This window comes from Garra rufa, chromosome 15, assembly GCF_049309525.1.
Source record: "Garra rufa chromosome 15, GarRuf1.0, whole genome shotgun sequence".
Lineage (NCBI taxonomy): Eukaryota > Metazoa > Chordata > Actinopteri > Cypriniformes > Cyprinidae > Garra > Garra rufa.
In genome coordinates, this window is record NC_133375.1 from 20,012,342 (window position 1) to 20,031,211 (window position 18,870).

The window sequence follows — 18,870 nt, forward strand, 5'->3', positions numbered from 1 at the left end:
TCACTTCCCGCACAGTTTTCCAGTAATCTGCGAGGAAGTCTAGTTCCAGGTCAACTGACTCACAGTTCAGAGGGGTCGGGAGAGTGTGCAAATACGTTTGTGTGTTCATTCTGAAGCTGGGAAGGGTGTTGAGACACTTCTCGTTTCGCAAAAATGATCTTTGATAAAGGAGGAAGGGGAACAGGAAGGCGGGAGATGATTGTATTGTTAACGGGACTCTTGTAGGGTTATGCAACCAGAGCGTACTAATAAATATTTGTACACTTGTCGTAAAAATATTGCTAAGAATTACAGTACATGAGTTTATCAGCAAGGGTTTTTCTTCTGGCCTTGTCACCTTGAATTTATGTGTGTACACACAAAAATAGGTAAACAATATAGCTAAGCAATATATTTACACAATAAACAATACATCTTTATAGAATTAATAATTCTTGAATATTATTCTTTTTTTGAAGAGTCGCAGCACACAACTTATTAATCCTGAAAAAACATTGATTCAGGGGCGTTTCTAAAACTGGCGAAAGTCCCAAGAGAGGAGGCAATGCCTTACGATATGACTGGATATGACTTGATATGTTCGGCCTCTTGTGCGCATTCTGTGTTTACAGAATCAGTCTGAATTAACAATATAATGGCGTTAATGGAAAGACAAATTTAAAAAAAAGTAAGTAAAGAACTCACACATATAGATATAATCACTCTGTTACATCAAAATAAGACTTAAAAAGGCATGAAAACATAATCTGTGGAAGTTTTTAGTGAGTAATCAGCTTGGTGAAATTTAAAACTGTGTCTGCGACTAATATTTACCAAGCTCTGATGACTAATGAGACGAAAAATTCTAAAATAGTAACTATAAAAAGAACAACTGAACATAAGTTCACCAATAAATAAGTTTACATATAAAATATGTTGTTTGAAATTGTTACTGCCTTGAGTTATTATTTTGAGTTATATAACGCACATAGTTGAGGTCAAAAGTTTACATCCTCCGTTCAGAATCTGTAATGTTAATTATTTTACCAAAATAAGAGGGATCATACAAAAATGCATTATTGTTTATTTAGTACTGACCTGAATAAGATATTTCACATTGTCCACAAGAGAAAATAGTCAGATTTATAAAAATGACACTGTTTAAAGGTTTACACCCCCCCCCTTTTTTTTAAAACTGTGTTGAATGATCCACGCTGTGTTTTTTGTTTTATAATAGTCCTTCATGAGTCCCTTGTTTGTCCTGAACAGTTAAACTGCCTGATGTTCAGGTCTCACAGAATCTTTGGCTTTCCAGCATTTTTGTGTATTTGAACCCTTTCTAACAATGACTGTATGATTTTAAGATCCATCTTTTCACACTGAGGACAACTGAGGGACTCAAATGCAACTATTACAGAAGGTTCAAACGCTCACTGATGCTCCAGAAGAAAAAAAAAACATGCATTAAGTAAAAACTTTTTGAATTCGAAGATCAGGGTAAATTCAACTTATTTTGTCTTCTGAGAAACATGTAAGCATTTTCTGTAGCCTCTGCAGGGTAGTACTAAATGAAAAAATATGATATTTAGGCGAAATAAGAAAAATGTACACATCTCCATTCTGTTCAAAAGTTTTCACCCCTGACTCTTAATGTTTTTTTTAACAAAATTGTTTAAATTAAAATCAAATAAAACATGATCATCATAGAAGAGGTGTATTCACATTAATTAAAAGACAACAACAACAAAAAGTCTGGTTATTGTCATACAGTCTGCTCTTTCACTGACCTCTCCTTTCTTCACAGTCATAGACTGACGGCGGGGCGTGATCTCCTCATTAATGCTGGAGAGGAAGTTCTGGGAAATGCGGAGGGCATCCTGCAGGAGAGGGTGATCTGGATGACTGTATGGGGTGTGCTTCAGCAGGTCCTGAAACACAAAAACACACTCACTCATCATCTAACATTGCAAAACGCTCAATTTATCGAATGTGCAAATCAACACATCCCAGCTCATCCAAATAAAACACAAACACCTGTAAACACGCTCCCATAAAAACAAAAAAAGGAATAATTAGAGGTATATTCTTTTCATTTTACTCACATGGAGGACGAGGGTACTTCGAGTGACTCGATCCACTGGTTTATACAGCAGGGCTGAGAAGAAGAAAGGCAAAAGAGTGATCAGAATACAAAGTGCAGTAAGAAGAGAGTAAATGTGGAAAAACGACTCACTTTCCAGAGAGTTCTTTGCATTTTGATCTTTAGCCTCTTTGGAGCTCTTGACTTTCAGATTCTGAAGGTAAAATGGTAAACAAATACATACATTTACACAGAGGCAGAGATATCAGGCCTTGTTTTGACAGTATAATGTAGGTGTGCCCTGAAAACTGACCTCTGAAATCTCTGCAAACTGAGAATTGGCTTGACAACACTTTTCAGCCGTTTCCACAGCAACCTTATAGTTGTCCACAAAAGCCCTGTACACGCCGAGCTGGCTGGCCTGTGTGGGAAGATAAAACGACAGGAGTGAGAGTGAGAGTGAGAGAGAAGGTGGTTTAAAGATAAAAGTCAGTGCTAGAGGCAGATTACTCATGCATGTTACATTGGCTTAATTCTGCTTACTAAGGTAGAGAAGGCAGCTTTTCGTGGCCTGTTTTGGCATGATTGACATGCTTCTGATATTCAAAGACAAGCAAATACCAGCCTGACTCTGCATAAAGACAACAGCACTTAACACAGCAGACAAATTGTCACAATGACGTAATGGGGCAATCTTAAAGGAATAGTTCACCCAAAAATGAATATTTCCAGAAAATTTCACCCTCGGAACATCCAAGATGTAGAGGAGTTTCTTCATCTGAATAGATTCGGAGAAGATTTAGCATTATATCACTTGCGTACCAATGGATCCTCTGCAGAATTAGAGTTCAAACAGCTGATAAATCCATTACATAAATCCACAACATGACTCCAGCCCATCCATTAAAATCTTGAGAAATGAAGAGCTGTGTGATTGTAGGAAACAAATCCATCATTAAAGTGTTTTGACTTTAAAATTGCGAGTTTATAATCCATAATAATACTTCCTCCAGTCTGAAAAGTTCATCTCCTCTTGTCCTCTACCATCAAAATCCACTGACATGTTTGTTTAGCACCGTTTTGGACTGTATATATATATATATGTCTCTCCTGATTTAGTTGAGATCACTTTTTTTTTTTTTTTACTGGAGAAAGCAAAATAATGTATAGATGACTTATTTGAAGGTAAAAACATATTAATGATGGATTTGTTTCTTACAAACACACAGCTTTTCACTTCACAAGATATTATTTGATGGACTGGAGCCGTCTGGATTACTTGTGGATTTTTGAGATGTTTTTATTAGCTGTTTGGACTCTCATTCTGACGGCACCCATTCACTGCATTGGAATCTCTTGTTCACCAATATAAAAGATAATGCTAAATTTCTCCAAATCTTGTCTGATGAAAATAAAAACTAAATCACATAAACTAAATCTAAATCTTTTCAGCAAAGTTTCATTTTTGGGTGAACTATTCCTTTAAACTGTCAAAATCCATTATAGAAATATTAACTATTACATGCTTGAACCTATTATAATCTAAGCAAATAGTAAAATTATTTCTATATTTATTATGTATTACCAATTCTTTAAAATTTATAACCATCCCACAGCTGTGGCATTAACATTTTTGTAAAGCCTTTGTGAAGTCTGTGTTCCGTGTGATATCTTAAGAAAATAAAGAAAAATCAATCCAACATCATTCAAGAATGAAATGAAAGAGCTTTTAGTGATTTCCTTCAAACACAGACAATAATACTTTTTCCAGATTGTGTCTGAAAAGTCTATATTAAGAGGGTGAATGCATACCGAAACAAAAAAAACTTAGTGTAAACGAAGCCAAAATGTCGCAGTGAATGAGCATTTGTGTCGTGAAGAAAAAAACACCATTCAAAAGACAACAACTGTGAAATGGGCACAGATAACAAGCATTTTCCATGGCAACATCTCGTGTGCTGCCAAAACTGGGATAAATAAGAGAAGGACTTGTGATGGGGCTTGTCATGAGACAGAGAGGTTAAGCACTTCCTTCAACAAAGCCATTCTACTGCAACTGGGGAAACTTGTGAGCGATCCAGAATATGAGCATCATTACCCTGAGATCAGAAAAAAGACGGATTACATCGTGCTGTTAACTCTGCTCGCCGATAAAAGATGAATACTCATTAAAAGAGTGAAAAGAACCATTAAATGAAAAGAACCACTTTGTGAAGACTCTCCACTAGTGAAGTGTTCTAAAGACACATCTTTAGCTTCACACCAAAAGATCTTATATTTTATTTGAGTTGTGAATGCAAGTTTGCAGTTTGTATTGAATTTAATGTAATAAAATATTGTTGTACAAGCAGGGTGCATGCAAAAACAAGTGATGCTTCTGAGCTGGTTCATTTTAGTGAGTCAAAAGCATAATGCATGACTACTGTATTCTGATTCACAAACAAATGACTCTAATGAACAAGTTCATTTGAGTGAGTCAAAAACTTACAGTCTGACCATTGTATCTTGATTCACAAACAAACGACTCTTATGAACCAGTTCATTTAAGTGAGTCAACAACTTACGACTTGACAATTGTATTTCAATTCACTAACAAATGACTCTTCTGAACTAGTTTATTTGAGTGAGTCAACAGCTTACAGCTTGACCACTGGACTCTGATTCATGAACAAATGACTCCAGTTCATTTAAGGAAGTCAAAATTTACAGTCTGAAGCAGCACTGTATCTTGATTCACATACAAACGACTCTTATGAACCAGTTCATTTAAGTGAGTGAAAATCGAACAGCTTGACAATGCATTTCGATTCACAAACAAATGACTCTTATGAACCAGTTCATTTAAGTGAGTCAAAATCGAACAGCTTGACAATGCATTTCGATTCACAAACAAATGACTCTTATGAACCAGTTCATTTAAGTGAGTCAAAATCGAACAGCTTGACCTCTGGACGCTGATTCATGAACAAATGACTCCTGTTTATTTAAGTGAGTCAAAATTTACAGTCTGAGCACTGTATCTTGATTCACAAACAAATGACTCTTATGAACCAGTTCATTTAAGTGAGTCAAAATCAAACAGCTTGACAATGCATTTCGATTCACAAACAAATGACTCTTATGAACCAGTTTATTTAAGTGAGTAAAAACGTACAGGTTGACCATTGAATTTTGATTCACGAACTAATTACTTTTAAGAACCAGTTAATTTAAGTGTGATAAAAACATACAGCTTGACAACTGTATTTTGATTTACAAACAAATGACTTTAATGAGCTGGTTCATTATTGTGCATCAAAAATATATTTATATACACAAACAAATTAATTGAATCTTATGACCCAGTTACTTTAAGTGAGTCAAAATATTTGTTTGACAATTGCATTTTGATTCAGGAACAAATGGTTATTTTGAACCAGTTCATTTAAGTGAGTCAAAAACTTACAGCTTGATCACTGTATTTTGATTCACAAACAAATGACTCTTATGAACCGGTTCATTTAATTGAGTCAAAAGTATAAAGCATGAAAGCAAACAGAACTTTAATCTATTTCCTGTATATATTTAGTATATTAATGTAGTGAAGACTGAATTCTATAGGAAACACTGGCTTTAATCTATTTATTACAGCATGAAAACATCATTCTGCTTCTGAGCCCTTTTTTGGACTGCATTTGAAGAGTCAGGGGTGAGTAAATCCCATGGCGTGAGAGCTGGCAGTCCACAGGGAGAGGGAGAGGGCAAGGGAATGCCCAGTGGTGAGTGGGTTTCCAGGGCAGACACATGCACCCCTACTCTATGACATCATGCTTTCTGGGAAACAGAGCAGACACTGGACTCACTGTCCACTGAAAACTCTATGCGACTATGTCTCCCTGTGGGATTTCCTGTTTATTTACCCCTCTCTGTGTAAAACACACACACCCTGGAAGAGAAGTATGCCATTACACACACACACACACACACACGTTGGGTTTATATGTTTTATGGGGACATTCCATAGGCGTAATGGTTTTCATACTGTACAAACCGTATTTTCTATGGTCCTACACCTAAACCTAGCCCTCACAGGAGATTGTGCATACTTTTACTTCCTCAAAAAAACTCTTTGTGCATGATTTATAAGCCTGTTTCCTCATGGGGACCTAAGAAATGTCCCCACAAGGTCAAAATCTACTGGTATTACTCTCCTTGTGGGGACATTTGGTCCCCACAACGTGATGAATACCAGGTACACACACACACACACACACACACACACACACACACACACACACACACACACACAAACACTCCCAATGTAAGGGACATGGCACATTCTCCCAAATAGTTGAAATACACTTCCATGCAAACACATCTGCACAAAGATAAAGGAATAAGCTGCAAAAATGCTCAGCTCTACACATAAATAATGCTTTAAATAATAACCACAGGTATTTGCAAGTAACAATATAATCCCTGTGGGATTAACAATCCAAATAAAAAGTGAATGAATTCAGCCCCAGGGTCACACTTACACATCCCCAATGCCTTCATATTTCAAAGAAGAGATTTATGTCAAACAATCACCAATTTCAACCCTGGCTGTGAATCCCTGAGGTGATGGTGAAATGTTTAGAATATAAAACCGCAAATGAAATCAGATGATTGACTGGATCAAATCAACAACAATTTCCCCTCCCGCTTAAAGCATTCTGAAATCACGGTCACTTTTGATCAATTTAAAGCATTTTTGCTGAATCAAAAATATTAATTCTTAAAAAAAGTCTAAAGAAAAACCTTTTTGTATAAAGTTGTAAAATACAAGAAACAAAGTCACAATTCATAGATCATAGATCACAATAAGATATCTAAGAGGCAACTCACATAGCAATCAATACAAAAAATTGCGCACCTGGCTACAACAGCCTAATACTTTTCAACCCCAGCATTTTTGACCGCAGCCCCACCGATCTAAGAGCAAGACCCCCTAGCTGCTTTGCATGCAGTCATGTGGCTCTGAAAAGCTTTCATCTGCACGAGCGTCAAGTCCTGCAGGCGTCTATAAAGATGGGGGTAAAGTTTCAGTTTCCACAGCTAATTGTGCCGAGTGGAATGATGTGGCTGTTGCTTGTGAAGCTCACTAAACCAGTTATCAAAGGAAATTTTCCTTAGGGAGGACCAGAGAAACGTGCTTTGATGATGACTGCGTTTCTAAACAGTCTCAAAAATCTCTCTAGGGTGGTCTGACACAAACATCATGTATGGATTACCTGAATTAGACACGTGCTTGTGGCATCGAGTAACGCCACAATTCAGTTGTTAGAATGAGTAACAGTAACCCTAGCTTATTATTAGGTGACATGGCAAAAATTAACCAGCGATTTTAATAATAGAGCATACAGTAGGCGGTATGACCAAAATCTTATATTATGTGGAATTTTACATAAGGTAACAGTTTATTACCAATTTATATTTATTTTGCTGGAAACTCAATAAATGAATACAAAATTCACATGTTGTGATGACTTCCATAATTTAAATGGACTAATTTTAAAATATTACACAATTTTAACATTTCAAATTTTTTGATTATCAGTCATAACATAAAAAAAGTACTGTCCTAATTGCTACCAGTCAGAATTTTAATATCCCTAAAATATAATAAATAACCATGTAAAATGCCCAATTTTTGCACAATCAACTGACCTAATTAATTAAAAAATTAAAGGCTATTCTAATTTCAATGCAAACCAAAAGATTCAGCATTAATGGCGTATTGACTGTATATTAAACAATATAATTAAACACTGCTCACCAGTTTCTGGAAAAGGTCGCCCACACATTGTCGGTGACTCCACTGTTGCACTCTGGGTAACAGGCCATCATAAAAATCTTTGTGGATCTCATGAAGCTCAGGCACTTTGAAGAAAATGGTTTCTATCTGCTGGAGGGTTAACATGGGCTGAGAGGTTGTGGCAGCAGCTTTTAAGGGCTTCATAGGCTGTGATAAACAAAAAAAAACAGAGGGTCAAAAGGGGCTCCCATTTGTAACCACCTGGGTGCAAGGCAATGTGCAAAGCTCAGCACCATTATAATGGTGATCTTTGACCCCATTTCGAGAGCAAGCGAGCAGTAAAACATACTAGGCAAGGCCTGAAGACTGTATTACTCACCAGTAAGAGCGCCTCCAAGTGGCTGAGATATGCCTCCTCACTGGCCAGGATCCCTGATAAGACCCATTTCCTCATCTCCAAGCCTTTTTCGACATCCAGCTCCGACTGGGAATGTACGTGATGAAGAAAGAGCCCGTTACACAAACACATTCAGGGTTCAGCCAAAAACACACATTGCTGTTTACAGTACCTAGAAATTCATCTATATACGGTAATCCTCATAAAAACCTAAATCCCATCCCATAGAGATTTATTGATGTCCATAGACAACATAATCCCATATACAGATATGAAATACCCCAAAAAATAAAGATAAAGAAAACAGAGGTCAAAAGTTCAGAAAACAAATGGACTCTTAAACCTAAAGTAGTGTTGAGTGGTTTGACCAAAAATCTGCATCACGTATCTGGCAGTTTAACGGTTTATCACATTTTTTCCCCTGGCTGTGCCTTTATATGAATCATGAAAACATGATATTTATATGAATGCACGAAACAGTTGCAGAACCACTGTGTTTTAATAACAAAAATCAGAATGGTCTGACCTTAGCTTTGTAAAATTATGCTACATAAAATATCTACATGAAACAAAAACAGCAGACGAGCTGAATAAGAACGCAAATTCATTTTCTGCCAGCAGGTGGCGTTTATGGAACAGCTGGAATACCTACCTGATCTCATGACGAAATCAAAAACGAGACGCGAAATACGTACCAATAGGTACATATCACTGTAGTTTTCAACAATAATGTCCACTAGAGGTGGTAAAACAGCGAGCACTTGTAATCGTTTTTTTTGTAGATAGTCATGATTACAGCTCTTTTAGCCTTTCAGATGTAACAAGCTTGCTTGGTAGCTCAGCTGGCACAAAGTGGAATCCTTGGGTACGAATCCCGTGAAAAACATGATTCACAATGAAAGAGCTGAAAGATGAGAGATCGAAAAACAAGCTAAAACGGCATGCTTGTGATCGCGTTTTCATATTATCGCTTTCATACTATCGTTCATACTATCGGGTAGGTTTAGGTGTAGTGCAGATGGTATGTTATTTTAAAACTTAAAACATACCATATGTACGTTTGAAAAACCAAACAATCTTTTAGCAGTACTCAGTGGACATTTCTGATGGAAACTACAGTGATGTGCACTTGTTGGTATATATTTCACATCTTGTGAAAACACTCCCACAGTAAACACAGCGTTTCCTCGGTTAACGTCACTGCTGTAAACAAAGCAGCGCTACTTTTAAAAACAACATTAATATGCATTATATGAAGGTAAGATGATAAGAAAACTTTCTGAAAACAATCAGTTCCCCTCAGAGATACATTTTGGATTGTGAACATTGATCTTGCTCTTGCTTTGCGTTCATCTTCAGCTTCTCTGGCTTCTGTTAACAGCCGTTTACTGTTGGTTTATTTGTCCAGTTAAAGAATTAGTTGCATGTTATTAATAGTTCTCTAATCATTAGTCTAATCTAATCATTAGAAGCGTATGCAGTTTTGCTTTTTGTATGTTTTTTTTTTTAATATAGTAAATGAGCATGTATAATTAAATTTACAATATGAACTGATACTCATGAATAAAAAAAAAAAACATATACACTACCAGTCAAAAGCCTCGTTCAGACTGTCAGCCCAAACCCGATTTTGTCCATATCTGGATAGAATCGGATTTGAATAACTGACTGTGCACACAGTCCTATCGCAATTGTTCAAATCCGATTTGTGTGTCCATAAGCACTCTTGCGTTTTACGGAACGTGAGTTGGTTTCTATGGCAATGCCATTGTGTTGTAATGCCAACGCTAAAATAGACAACAGCGATACAGTTTGTAAAATAGATGTTGTCTTGCGATATGACAACGTTGCCGTCGCACTGGATTATATTCGTCTTCTAAAGCAGAGGCAGGAAGCTGGAATGTGCGACTTTATTCTGTGCTGCCGTCTCCGCTGGATTCCAAACTCAAAGAGATGCGTATACTAGCCGTATATTGTCCTTTCCCGCTTGACTTGCAGTTTGCAACAACACAAGCTTGTTTCTGCAAACATGTTTACGTTTTACGTGGCGTGAAAACTTGAAAAAGCTTCGCCAAATCCTATCTGACCGGTCAGACTGAAAAGGATTTCCAGGAATCCGATTTGTATAGGAAACGAATGTAGCTTGAAACGAATTTGACCAAATCGGATTTCATGTAGTTCGTTGCTGTTCAGACTACCTAAATATGATCGGATTTCAATCGGATTTGCATAAAAATCGGATTTGGGTTGACAGTCTGCACAAGGCCAAAGGTTTTTGAACAGTAAGTTTTTTGAAGTCTCTTCTGCTCACCAAGCCTGCATTTATTTGATCCAAAGTACTGCAACAACAGTACAATTTTGAAATATTTTTCCTATTTAAAATAACTGTTTTCTATTTGAATATATTTTAAAATGTAAGTTATTCCTGTGATTTCAAAGCTGAATTTATTACTCCATTTTAAAATATATTCAAAAAGAAAACAGTTAGGAGACAAAAACAGACAAAAACACTTAGGAGAGGTGTGTAAACACTAGGACTTCATGAAGGTTAAAGCTCTATATCTTAATGTCCCTTACTGATTTAGTGGACTCCGGGGACCCCGAGGAAGGGGTCTCTCTAATGCTTCGACCCTTCGGGTGAAGACGTGGAGAGGAGAAGGAGTCATCCGTGTAGGACGCAACATCAGGCTGCATTCGCTGGTCCTCCCCTCGATCGCCATCATAAACGTACGCTGGAGGCGGAGTGCCGCTAAACGGGATGTCTGCAAAAGAACACAAGAGAGAGGGTTAGATTGTCATAACTTATGACTTAATTTACTTTTAAATCATATCAATAACTTAAAATGTATGTAACACAGTATTTCATATAATAATAGTACATCATTTATCTTCTATTTCTAGTAATCGGCAAACAAACAAAAATGGGTTCTCAAGTCAAGCTTTCCATCTTAATTTTGAGTGCTCAAAATAATCAATACGTCCTTTACCGGAGAGTGTCTTATACATCACTTCTGTCTTAATGTAATCCACACAGAGGACTGAAACCTTAGCCAAAAAGACTTATTACCGGCTGAGCTTTTTCCTTTTTGCAATAAAGACCTTGACGTATAATTGAAAGCAATAGATACAGTCTGCCAAGCGAAGACAACCAAAGCCGTTAGGAATTCATCACCCATTTCAAATTTATTCTTGGAAACATCATCTACCATCTCTCTAAATCACAGCCTCAATTAAGCCTCCTGTTCATCATTAATGCATGACGCCGCAACTGAATTATTAAAAATGTGTGTAGTAAAATGCAGCATTGTAATTGTAATTTTTCCTCTGACAATATGAAGACGGATTGGCTGTTTTACTTACAAAAAGCATATTTATTCTTTACACAGATCAATGTAATATGTAAAGCTGAATGCATTTCCTTTGTTTGAGAAGACTCTAGAAACAAGAAAAGAGTTTTTCACTAAACTTGAGCCAAGATTCTCTTCATATAATCTGGTTGCTGCTGTGACAGACTGAGTATTTGTTCCACACCTCCAGGGAATATTACTGATACTAACCGAGAGAAAGAGTTTAGGAGTGGGAAGTCGAGACAGTTCTTTATATTCCTCAAGCCTCACATGACAAATGAACAAAGAAAGACTAGATGACTGCAATCATGCCTCTGTCCTGACGGAGACCCTCTTTTCCTGGCAGTGAAAGGACGGTATGAAAGTTAGAAACATGACAGCCCACTGGTGGAAATGTGAAACTGAAGTCAAAGCAGTCCATTTAGGAGAAGACTGACAAGACCCCATTGAGCGGAAACTAAAACCTCTTAATCACTCAAATAGCAATGAATAATTCAACACCATTGTTCTTGTTTTAATTACCATTGATGAGGATTAAGGGCTACATGGATGAATAGCTGCATTAGTGATGCCATTTTAATAAACTGAGCATGTTCAGATTTAAAAATGAGGAGCAGCTGCTGAGCTCAAGTCAAACAAATGCACTTCACACAGCCTAAATATACAAAACAACTTTGCTTAAAGAAACAGTTCACCCAAAAATGAGAAACAAGGTATAGTGAATAGTATAGTATACACCCAACCACACACACACAGGTTATCATTCACATCAGTTGTGATTCACAGACTGCAGTGAATTGAGACATGATGAATCTTCATAGACTGTCCTGACAGTTGTGAGTTATCCCTCTGTCTGTATTTGTAGAGTAAGTTGTCTAAAAACAGTCATTAATTTCCTGCAGCCTGTGAACAGCTCAGCACCGGTGAGACGTCCAGACGTATACGTATCGACTATGTGTCTATCTTATCTGGTCTTCTGATCAGCTCAGCTAAGACAAAGTCTGACGCTACAGTCGGAGCTATCTATGTACACAAAACACGTGCACACACACACACACACACACACACACACACACACACACACACACACACACACACACACACACACACACACACACACACACACACACACACACACACAGACACACACACAGACACACACACACACACACACACACACACACACACACACACACACACACACACACACACACACACACACATTCAGGATCATCAATAGTGAAATCCACTCATTGATCCCTCACAGCTCTTGCTCTGCACACAGTGCATGTTAACTAAAGTTATTTGTGATAGTAAAATTTTAGTAGCCTAAAACAGAACAACTGAAATTTCAATAACAATTTCGATACCATAGGAAAATAATATGTGACCCTGGACCACAAAACCAGTCATAAGTAGTACAGGTATTTTTGTAAAAATAACCAAAAATACATTGTATGTGTCAAAATAATTGATTTTTCTTTATGCCAAAAATCATTAGAATTTTACGTAAAGATCATGTTCCATGAAGATATGTTGTAAATTTCCTACCGTAAATATATCAAAATGTGATTTTGATTAGTAATATACACTGCTACGAAATTTGGTTGAAAACACTTGAAGGCGATTTTCTCAATACTTTGATTTTTTTGCGCCCTCAGATTCCAGATTTTCAAATATTGTCCTATCCTAACAAACCATACATTAATGGAAAGCTTATTAATTCAGCTTTCAGGTGATGTATAAATCTTAATTTAAAAAAAAAACAAAAAAACTTATCTGGTTTTGTAGTCCAGGGTCACATATGCTAATATACATATTCCTTTATAAGGGGCACTTGTTAACAGTAATATTAATAGCATAAATATTATTATTACATTACACCAATAATCAATTTAGTCACAGATTAAAATAAGGCTCAATAATCATGAATTACAACAGTACAACAACTTTTACAGCATTTAATAATAGGTTAATGCTGATTAAAAACATACTGTTTCTTATTGTTATTGTTAACTTATTTTCTAATACTTTAGAGTATATTTTTATAACCTAAATTGTTACAAATCTATTAATATTTAGAAATTAACATTAAGATTAATTAAATGCTGTGTGTTTGATTAGGGTTGAAGCTGAACTCAGCAGTACGGTAGCTCTCCAGGAGCAGGGTTGGAGACCCCTGTTAAAGACGCCAAACAAATATCAGTAGATTCAGTATGCCGTTCTGAATCTAACAAGACCAATCTTATGATTTTTGGCCAAACGGGTCAGAAGCTATTTAAGCAGAAATGTCTATTTAGTAGGGTTGCAAAAATGTGAAAAATTTCCAGTAAATTACCTGAATTTTTTTAAACTTTCAGGATTTTTTGGATTCTTCCTGGGATTTTTGAAAATTTTCCAGAAATTTACCGGAAATTTTCCAATTTAGTAGGTGGCACTGTGCCAGAACTACTCATGTACCCTCAGGTTTTCACAATAAAACCCACTGAAATTGCTACTCAAAACTAACCCAAAAGTAGCGCAAATGGCATTTCGAGGGGGGTCCCCTGGTAAAATTCGTTCTGGGGTAAAACACACATTTTTTTGACAGAGTTCCCCTGGTAAAATTCACATTCCAGGGGCTAAATATCATGTTACTGGGGTCACTTCAACCCGCAGACATGAAAAACAACCCGTGGCAACAGTGTTAAAGTAGCCCAATTCTGCAGGAAAACCTCTGACTTGGCAACACTGCCTCAGGTCATGCTTATTATAACATAAGTTTAGTTAGAATCTGCTAAAGCGCTGTGAAGCTATAGCCTCATGTCCATTTTTGTGCAAATTTCGTCAAATTTGTTAACACGCTTTACAAGAATGTTTGGTCTATCAGAAATGTTTTTATAACTTTTTGCCAGGATTGTCTGAAGATGATCTTAGCCAATTTAAGTGAAAAAAAAAAAAAAAAAAAAGATTTAGACAAACAGTCAAGAACAAGTTTGGAAAAGCAGATTTTTTGCAAAATCGCGAAAAATCTTGGCATGTAGAAATTTAATTTTTGGTATGCATTTAACTCAACATGAGCCAAGGAATCAAGAATTTTGATTCCTTGATTCCTAGAGGAAAAAAATAATTTGCTTCTAGACTTTATGGTTCAAAAGTTATTAGCAGAAATTAATTTGGTCTATTGGTGGCGCTAGAGAGTTTGATTTAGAGATTTCAAATTTGCTATGGATAATATTGAGACTGTCCTCTATCAGCTTTCGTGCAAGCAGTTCTATGGGCTGCCAAAAAGAAAAAGAAGAAAACTAACGGCTTCAATAGGTGCCTAAGGTGCTTGGCCCCTAAAGATAAACATATTATTACTGTTGTCAGCATATACATTTTATCACTGATTTAAATTTAAATTTTAAACTTTATCACTGTTTTTTATTTTTATCATCATTTAAAACAGGCTAAAAAAAAGCTAAGGGAAAAAAGCAAAGGCTTAATGTCACCATCACTGCCAATGTTGCAAACAGTTGTAAATAGGGAAACGCTGAGGCTTTGAATTTCACACTACCAAGTTTCCACTCCCTCACAGGCCTGTACACTCATATCCATCCAACATAACAGTGCAAAACAACCACTTATATAAACAAACAATGTGATTTACATAAAAGCCCCAAAGACTTGGATTGTTGGCTTTGTGATAAATAGCAGGAAAAGGTGATTTGATAAAAAAAAGATGAAAAGAACATTACCCAGAATTGTTCACTACTCAGAACTGCACAATAATAACAAGCGTCTCGTGTCTTGATTCAATGATCAACAGGCTTACATGGGATGACATTAGGAGAGGACAAAGATGGGACCATCTAGGAGTTAAATCACTTCACTGTGAAAAAAAAAAAAAAAAAACAGGAAAGAGAGGACTCCGGAAACATGAAGGCAGCCCTGCTGACTGGCCTGGCATGTAGCCTGCTAAAAAAGACAGAATAATAGACAGAGCCTGAACAAATAGAGAGCAGGAGAAAAGAAGTAGAGGATTACAGAGAGAGATAGCAAAAGAGAGTGTGAGAGAGAGAGAGGTCTCTGCTGTCCCAATGTAGAAGGAAGAGCCATGCCAAAGGGCAGCGTGTGTTACTTTGTGATTAGCCACTAGAACTGAGCTTATGAGCAAAACAATTCCTGTGGCTAACACCAAGGCCACATAGACTGTGGAAATGGACGTGTTTCATACGAGGACATCCAGAAAATCACCCTAATGTCATTTCTCCTGTGTGTGCACATACACTACGGTTTAAAAGTTTTCAAAAGAAATTAACACTTTTACTCATCAATGGATGCATTAAACTGATCCAAAGTGACAACATTTATGATGTTAAAGAAGATTTTGAACTTTCTATTTATCAAAGAATCCTGAAAACTTGTTTCTACAACAATATTAAAGGGATAGTTCACTCAAAAATGAAAATTTTGTCATTAGTTACTCACTCTCATGTTGTTCCATCTTCAGAACACAAATTACGATATTTTTGATGAAATCTGAGAGCTTTCTGACCCCGCATCGACTGCAATGCAACCAACACTTTCAAGACCCAGAAAGTTAGTAAGGACATCAATAAAATAGTCCGTGTGACATCAATGGCTCGACTGTAATGTTATGAAGCTACAAGAATATTTTTTGTGCACAAAGGAAACAAAAACAACTTTATTTAACGTCTTCTCTTCCATGTTACTCTCCGTCACGTGTTCAGGCGATTAACATGATGCATGCGTGTGTCTTCTCTGCTGGTAAACAAGGCACTTTTTTTTTTTTCATCTGCTGCTTTATTTTTGCTTTCTTTGTGCACAAAAGTATTTTCATAGCCTCATAAAATTAAAGGGTTAGTTCACCCAAAAATGAAAATTAGCCCATTATTTACTCACCCTCAAGGCATCCTAGGTGTATTTGACTTCGTTCTTTCAAACAAATTCAATCTACAGTAAGTTATATTAAAAATTATCCTGGCATTTCCATGCTTTATCATGGCAGTGGGTGGGTGTTTCTCTTCATCAGTCCAAAACAAGTTCAATAAAGTCCATCCATCCATAATAAAAAGTGGCTCCTAGAAGTAAATAAAGGGCCTACTGTGGCGAATCGATGCGTATTTAAAACGTAATAATCATTTCAATCTAGCTTGCACAAACTGTCATACACGGAAGCTGTTTCAGGCGGATGACGTAGGGCAAAAGGAGAGACCAAAACAAAAGAACAGTCACGAATTAGAAGTACAAAACGTGGATTTGTAAAAAAAATAAAAATGTCAGAAGATTTCGATATAAGCCAAGAGGAGACTGGGTTTCTTTTGCTAAAGTAAGAAAAACTTTGCTTCCTTTGCTCCTGTAAACAAACGTTTGTTTTCACAAGACTCACAGGCGCATGCGCAACGCTGACGTCCTTCGTCCAACGCATTGATTCACTACAGGAGGCCTTTATTCACCCCCCGGAGCCATGTGAGGCACTTTTTTATTATAGATGGATGCATTTTATTGGACTTGCTTTGGACTAATGAAGAGAAACACCCACCCAATGTCATAAAAAAGCTTGGGAGAGCCAGAACAATTTTTTATATAACTCAGATTGGATTCGTCTGAAAGAACAAAGTGATATAGACTTAGGATGCTTGGAAGGTGAGTAAATAATGGGCTAATTTTCATTTTTGGGTAAACTAACCCTTTAGGGTTTAACCACTGATGTCACATGGACTATTTTAACAATGTCCTTACTACCTTTTTGGGTCAGAATGCTCTCGGATTTCATCACAAATATATTAATTTGTGTTCTGAAGATGGAACGACATGAGAGTGAGTAACTAATGACAAAATTTCCATTTAACCAGCCAAACTGTTTTCAACATTGATAATAATAAGAAACCAAATCAGCATATTAGAATGATTTCTGAAGGATCATGTGACACTGAAGACTTAAGTAATGGCTGCTGACAATTCAGCTTTGTTATGACAGGAATAACTTACTTCTTTCAAAAACAAACAAAACAATCGTTTTTTGCAATATATTCCTAACATATTTTTGTGAAATGTCATTTGCAATGCGTAGACCACAATAACAAATTTAAAATTAGCATCTAAAAACGCCAATCTTCCAATGGAATTAGTGTGTGTGGAACAGACTCATTGGTCACGCTAACTGTGAATCAGCCATTGAGGAAGTGTGCAGGGATGTCTGACAACGACACTCAACTTTCCAAAGGAAATGCACACGTTTGAAGCGAGGACATCTTTCCAACAAAAACTCACATGTTAAACACACACATAAACAAAGAGGAACATGATAGTTATTATATGATAAATCTATATAAATTACAAAAACTGTCAATCAACCAAAAAATAAAGTCAATCAATAAATAAAAAGATGAAATACAGGAACTTGACTGGAACGTGGATTGCTGTACACAGTATAGTGACAAGCTATGTTCAATGATAGGACAATAAAACAATATTTTGATGTCTTTGAAGTCTGAAGGGTTTTTATATGGCATTGTGACTGATTCATACCATGTAATGAATCCGATTAAAAACAGTGATAGCCCTATTTATAATTAAAATGGAATTAATTAATTATTCTAAACCAGCTTTCAACATAATAAAGTTCACTACTCAAGCCTTAGAAAGTGAAGAATTCCTTGGAGCAATTTCATGTCTACACTTGCCCATCCACAGCTGTTCTCATGTCACACTGTCAAACTTCCTCACTGCCACAACCAGGAAGTCTTAAAAAGACCTTCGGTGGAACAAAGTGGTAAAAACAAACCCGTTTTCCTTAGAAGGAAACATTAATCACTGAGAATTTATCTCTATTATATAATGCTATTTAAAACCACAAATGGGAGGGCAAAGATACCAACAAAGAGCTCCTGAACTTAAAATTACAGTCTTTTTTGTTAGCAATGAACAGGGCAACTGAGCGCAGATGGTTCGGTGTCTGCTGGCAGCGAATACAAATGCATCACACAGTTCAACACGAGGCAGATTAAACAGTCATGACGCAATATCAGCATTTCTATCCTGCGATAATACCAACAAAAAAAAAAAAAGTCGCCCCACTCTTAGTCTTTTTCCTTGCACCGATATGTGCACACACACATTCACAAACCACACACAGATCATCTTAATCCGTGTGTTTGAATATGATCCCAAAGGGAGTGGAAAGCGCCAGATGTGTAAGGCCAGGAACAATCCATCTCAGGATCAGATTCACTGATCTACTCTAACATAACCAGCTGCTCATAACTATCTTCTCTAACTCCAGGATCAAAGTTTATCCAATGCT

General features: G+C 36.6%; 1 protein-coding gene across 2 annotated transcripts in view; it reads right to left on the minus strand.

Moving 5' to 3' along the window:
* LOC141286699 (breakpoint cluster region protein) overlaps positions 1-18,870 on the minus strand; it is a 65,781-nt gene that overhangs the window by 18,352 nt on the left and 28,559 nt on the right. For both annotated transcript variants that reach the window (XM_073818780.1, XM_073818779.1), the window contains exons 3-9: positions 10,810-10,994; positions 8,215-8,319; positions 7,857-8,042; positions 2,373-2,480; positions 2,213-2,273; positions 2,082-2,134; positions 1,767-1,907 (exon numbers count right to left, since the gene is read on the minus strand). In XM_073818780.1, coding sequence (XP_073674881.1) covers positions 1,767-1,907; positions 2,082-2,134; positions 2,213-2,273; positions 2,373-2,480; positions 7,857-8,042; positions 8,215-8,319; positions 10,810-10,994 — 839 coding nt within the window. The remainder of the gene's footprint in view (positions 1-1,766; positions 1,908-2,081; positions 2,135-2,212; positions 2,274-2,372; positions 2,481-7,856; positions 8,043-8,214; positions 8,320-10,809; positions 10,995-18,870) is intronic.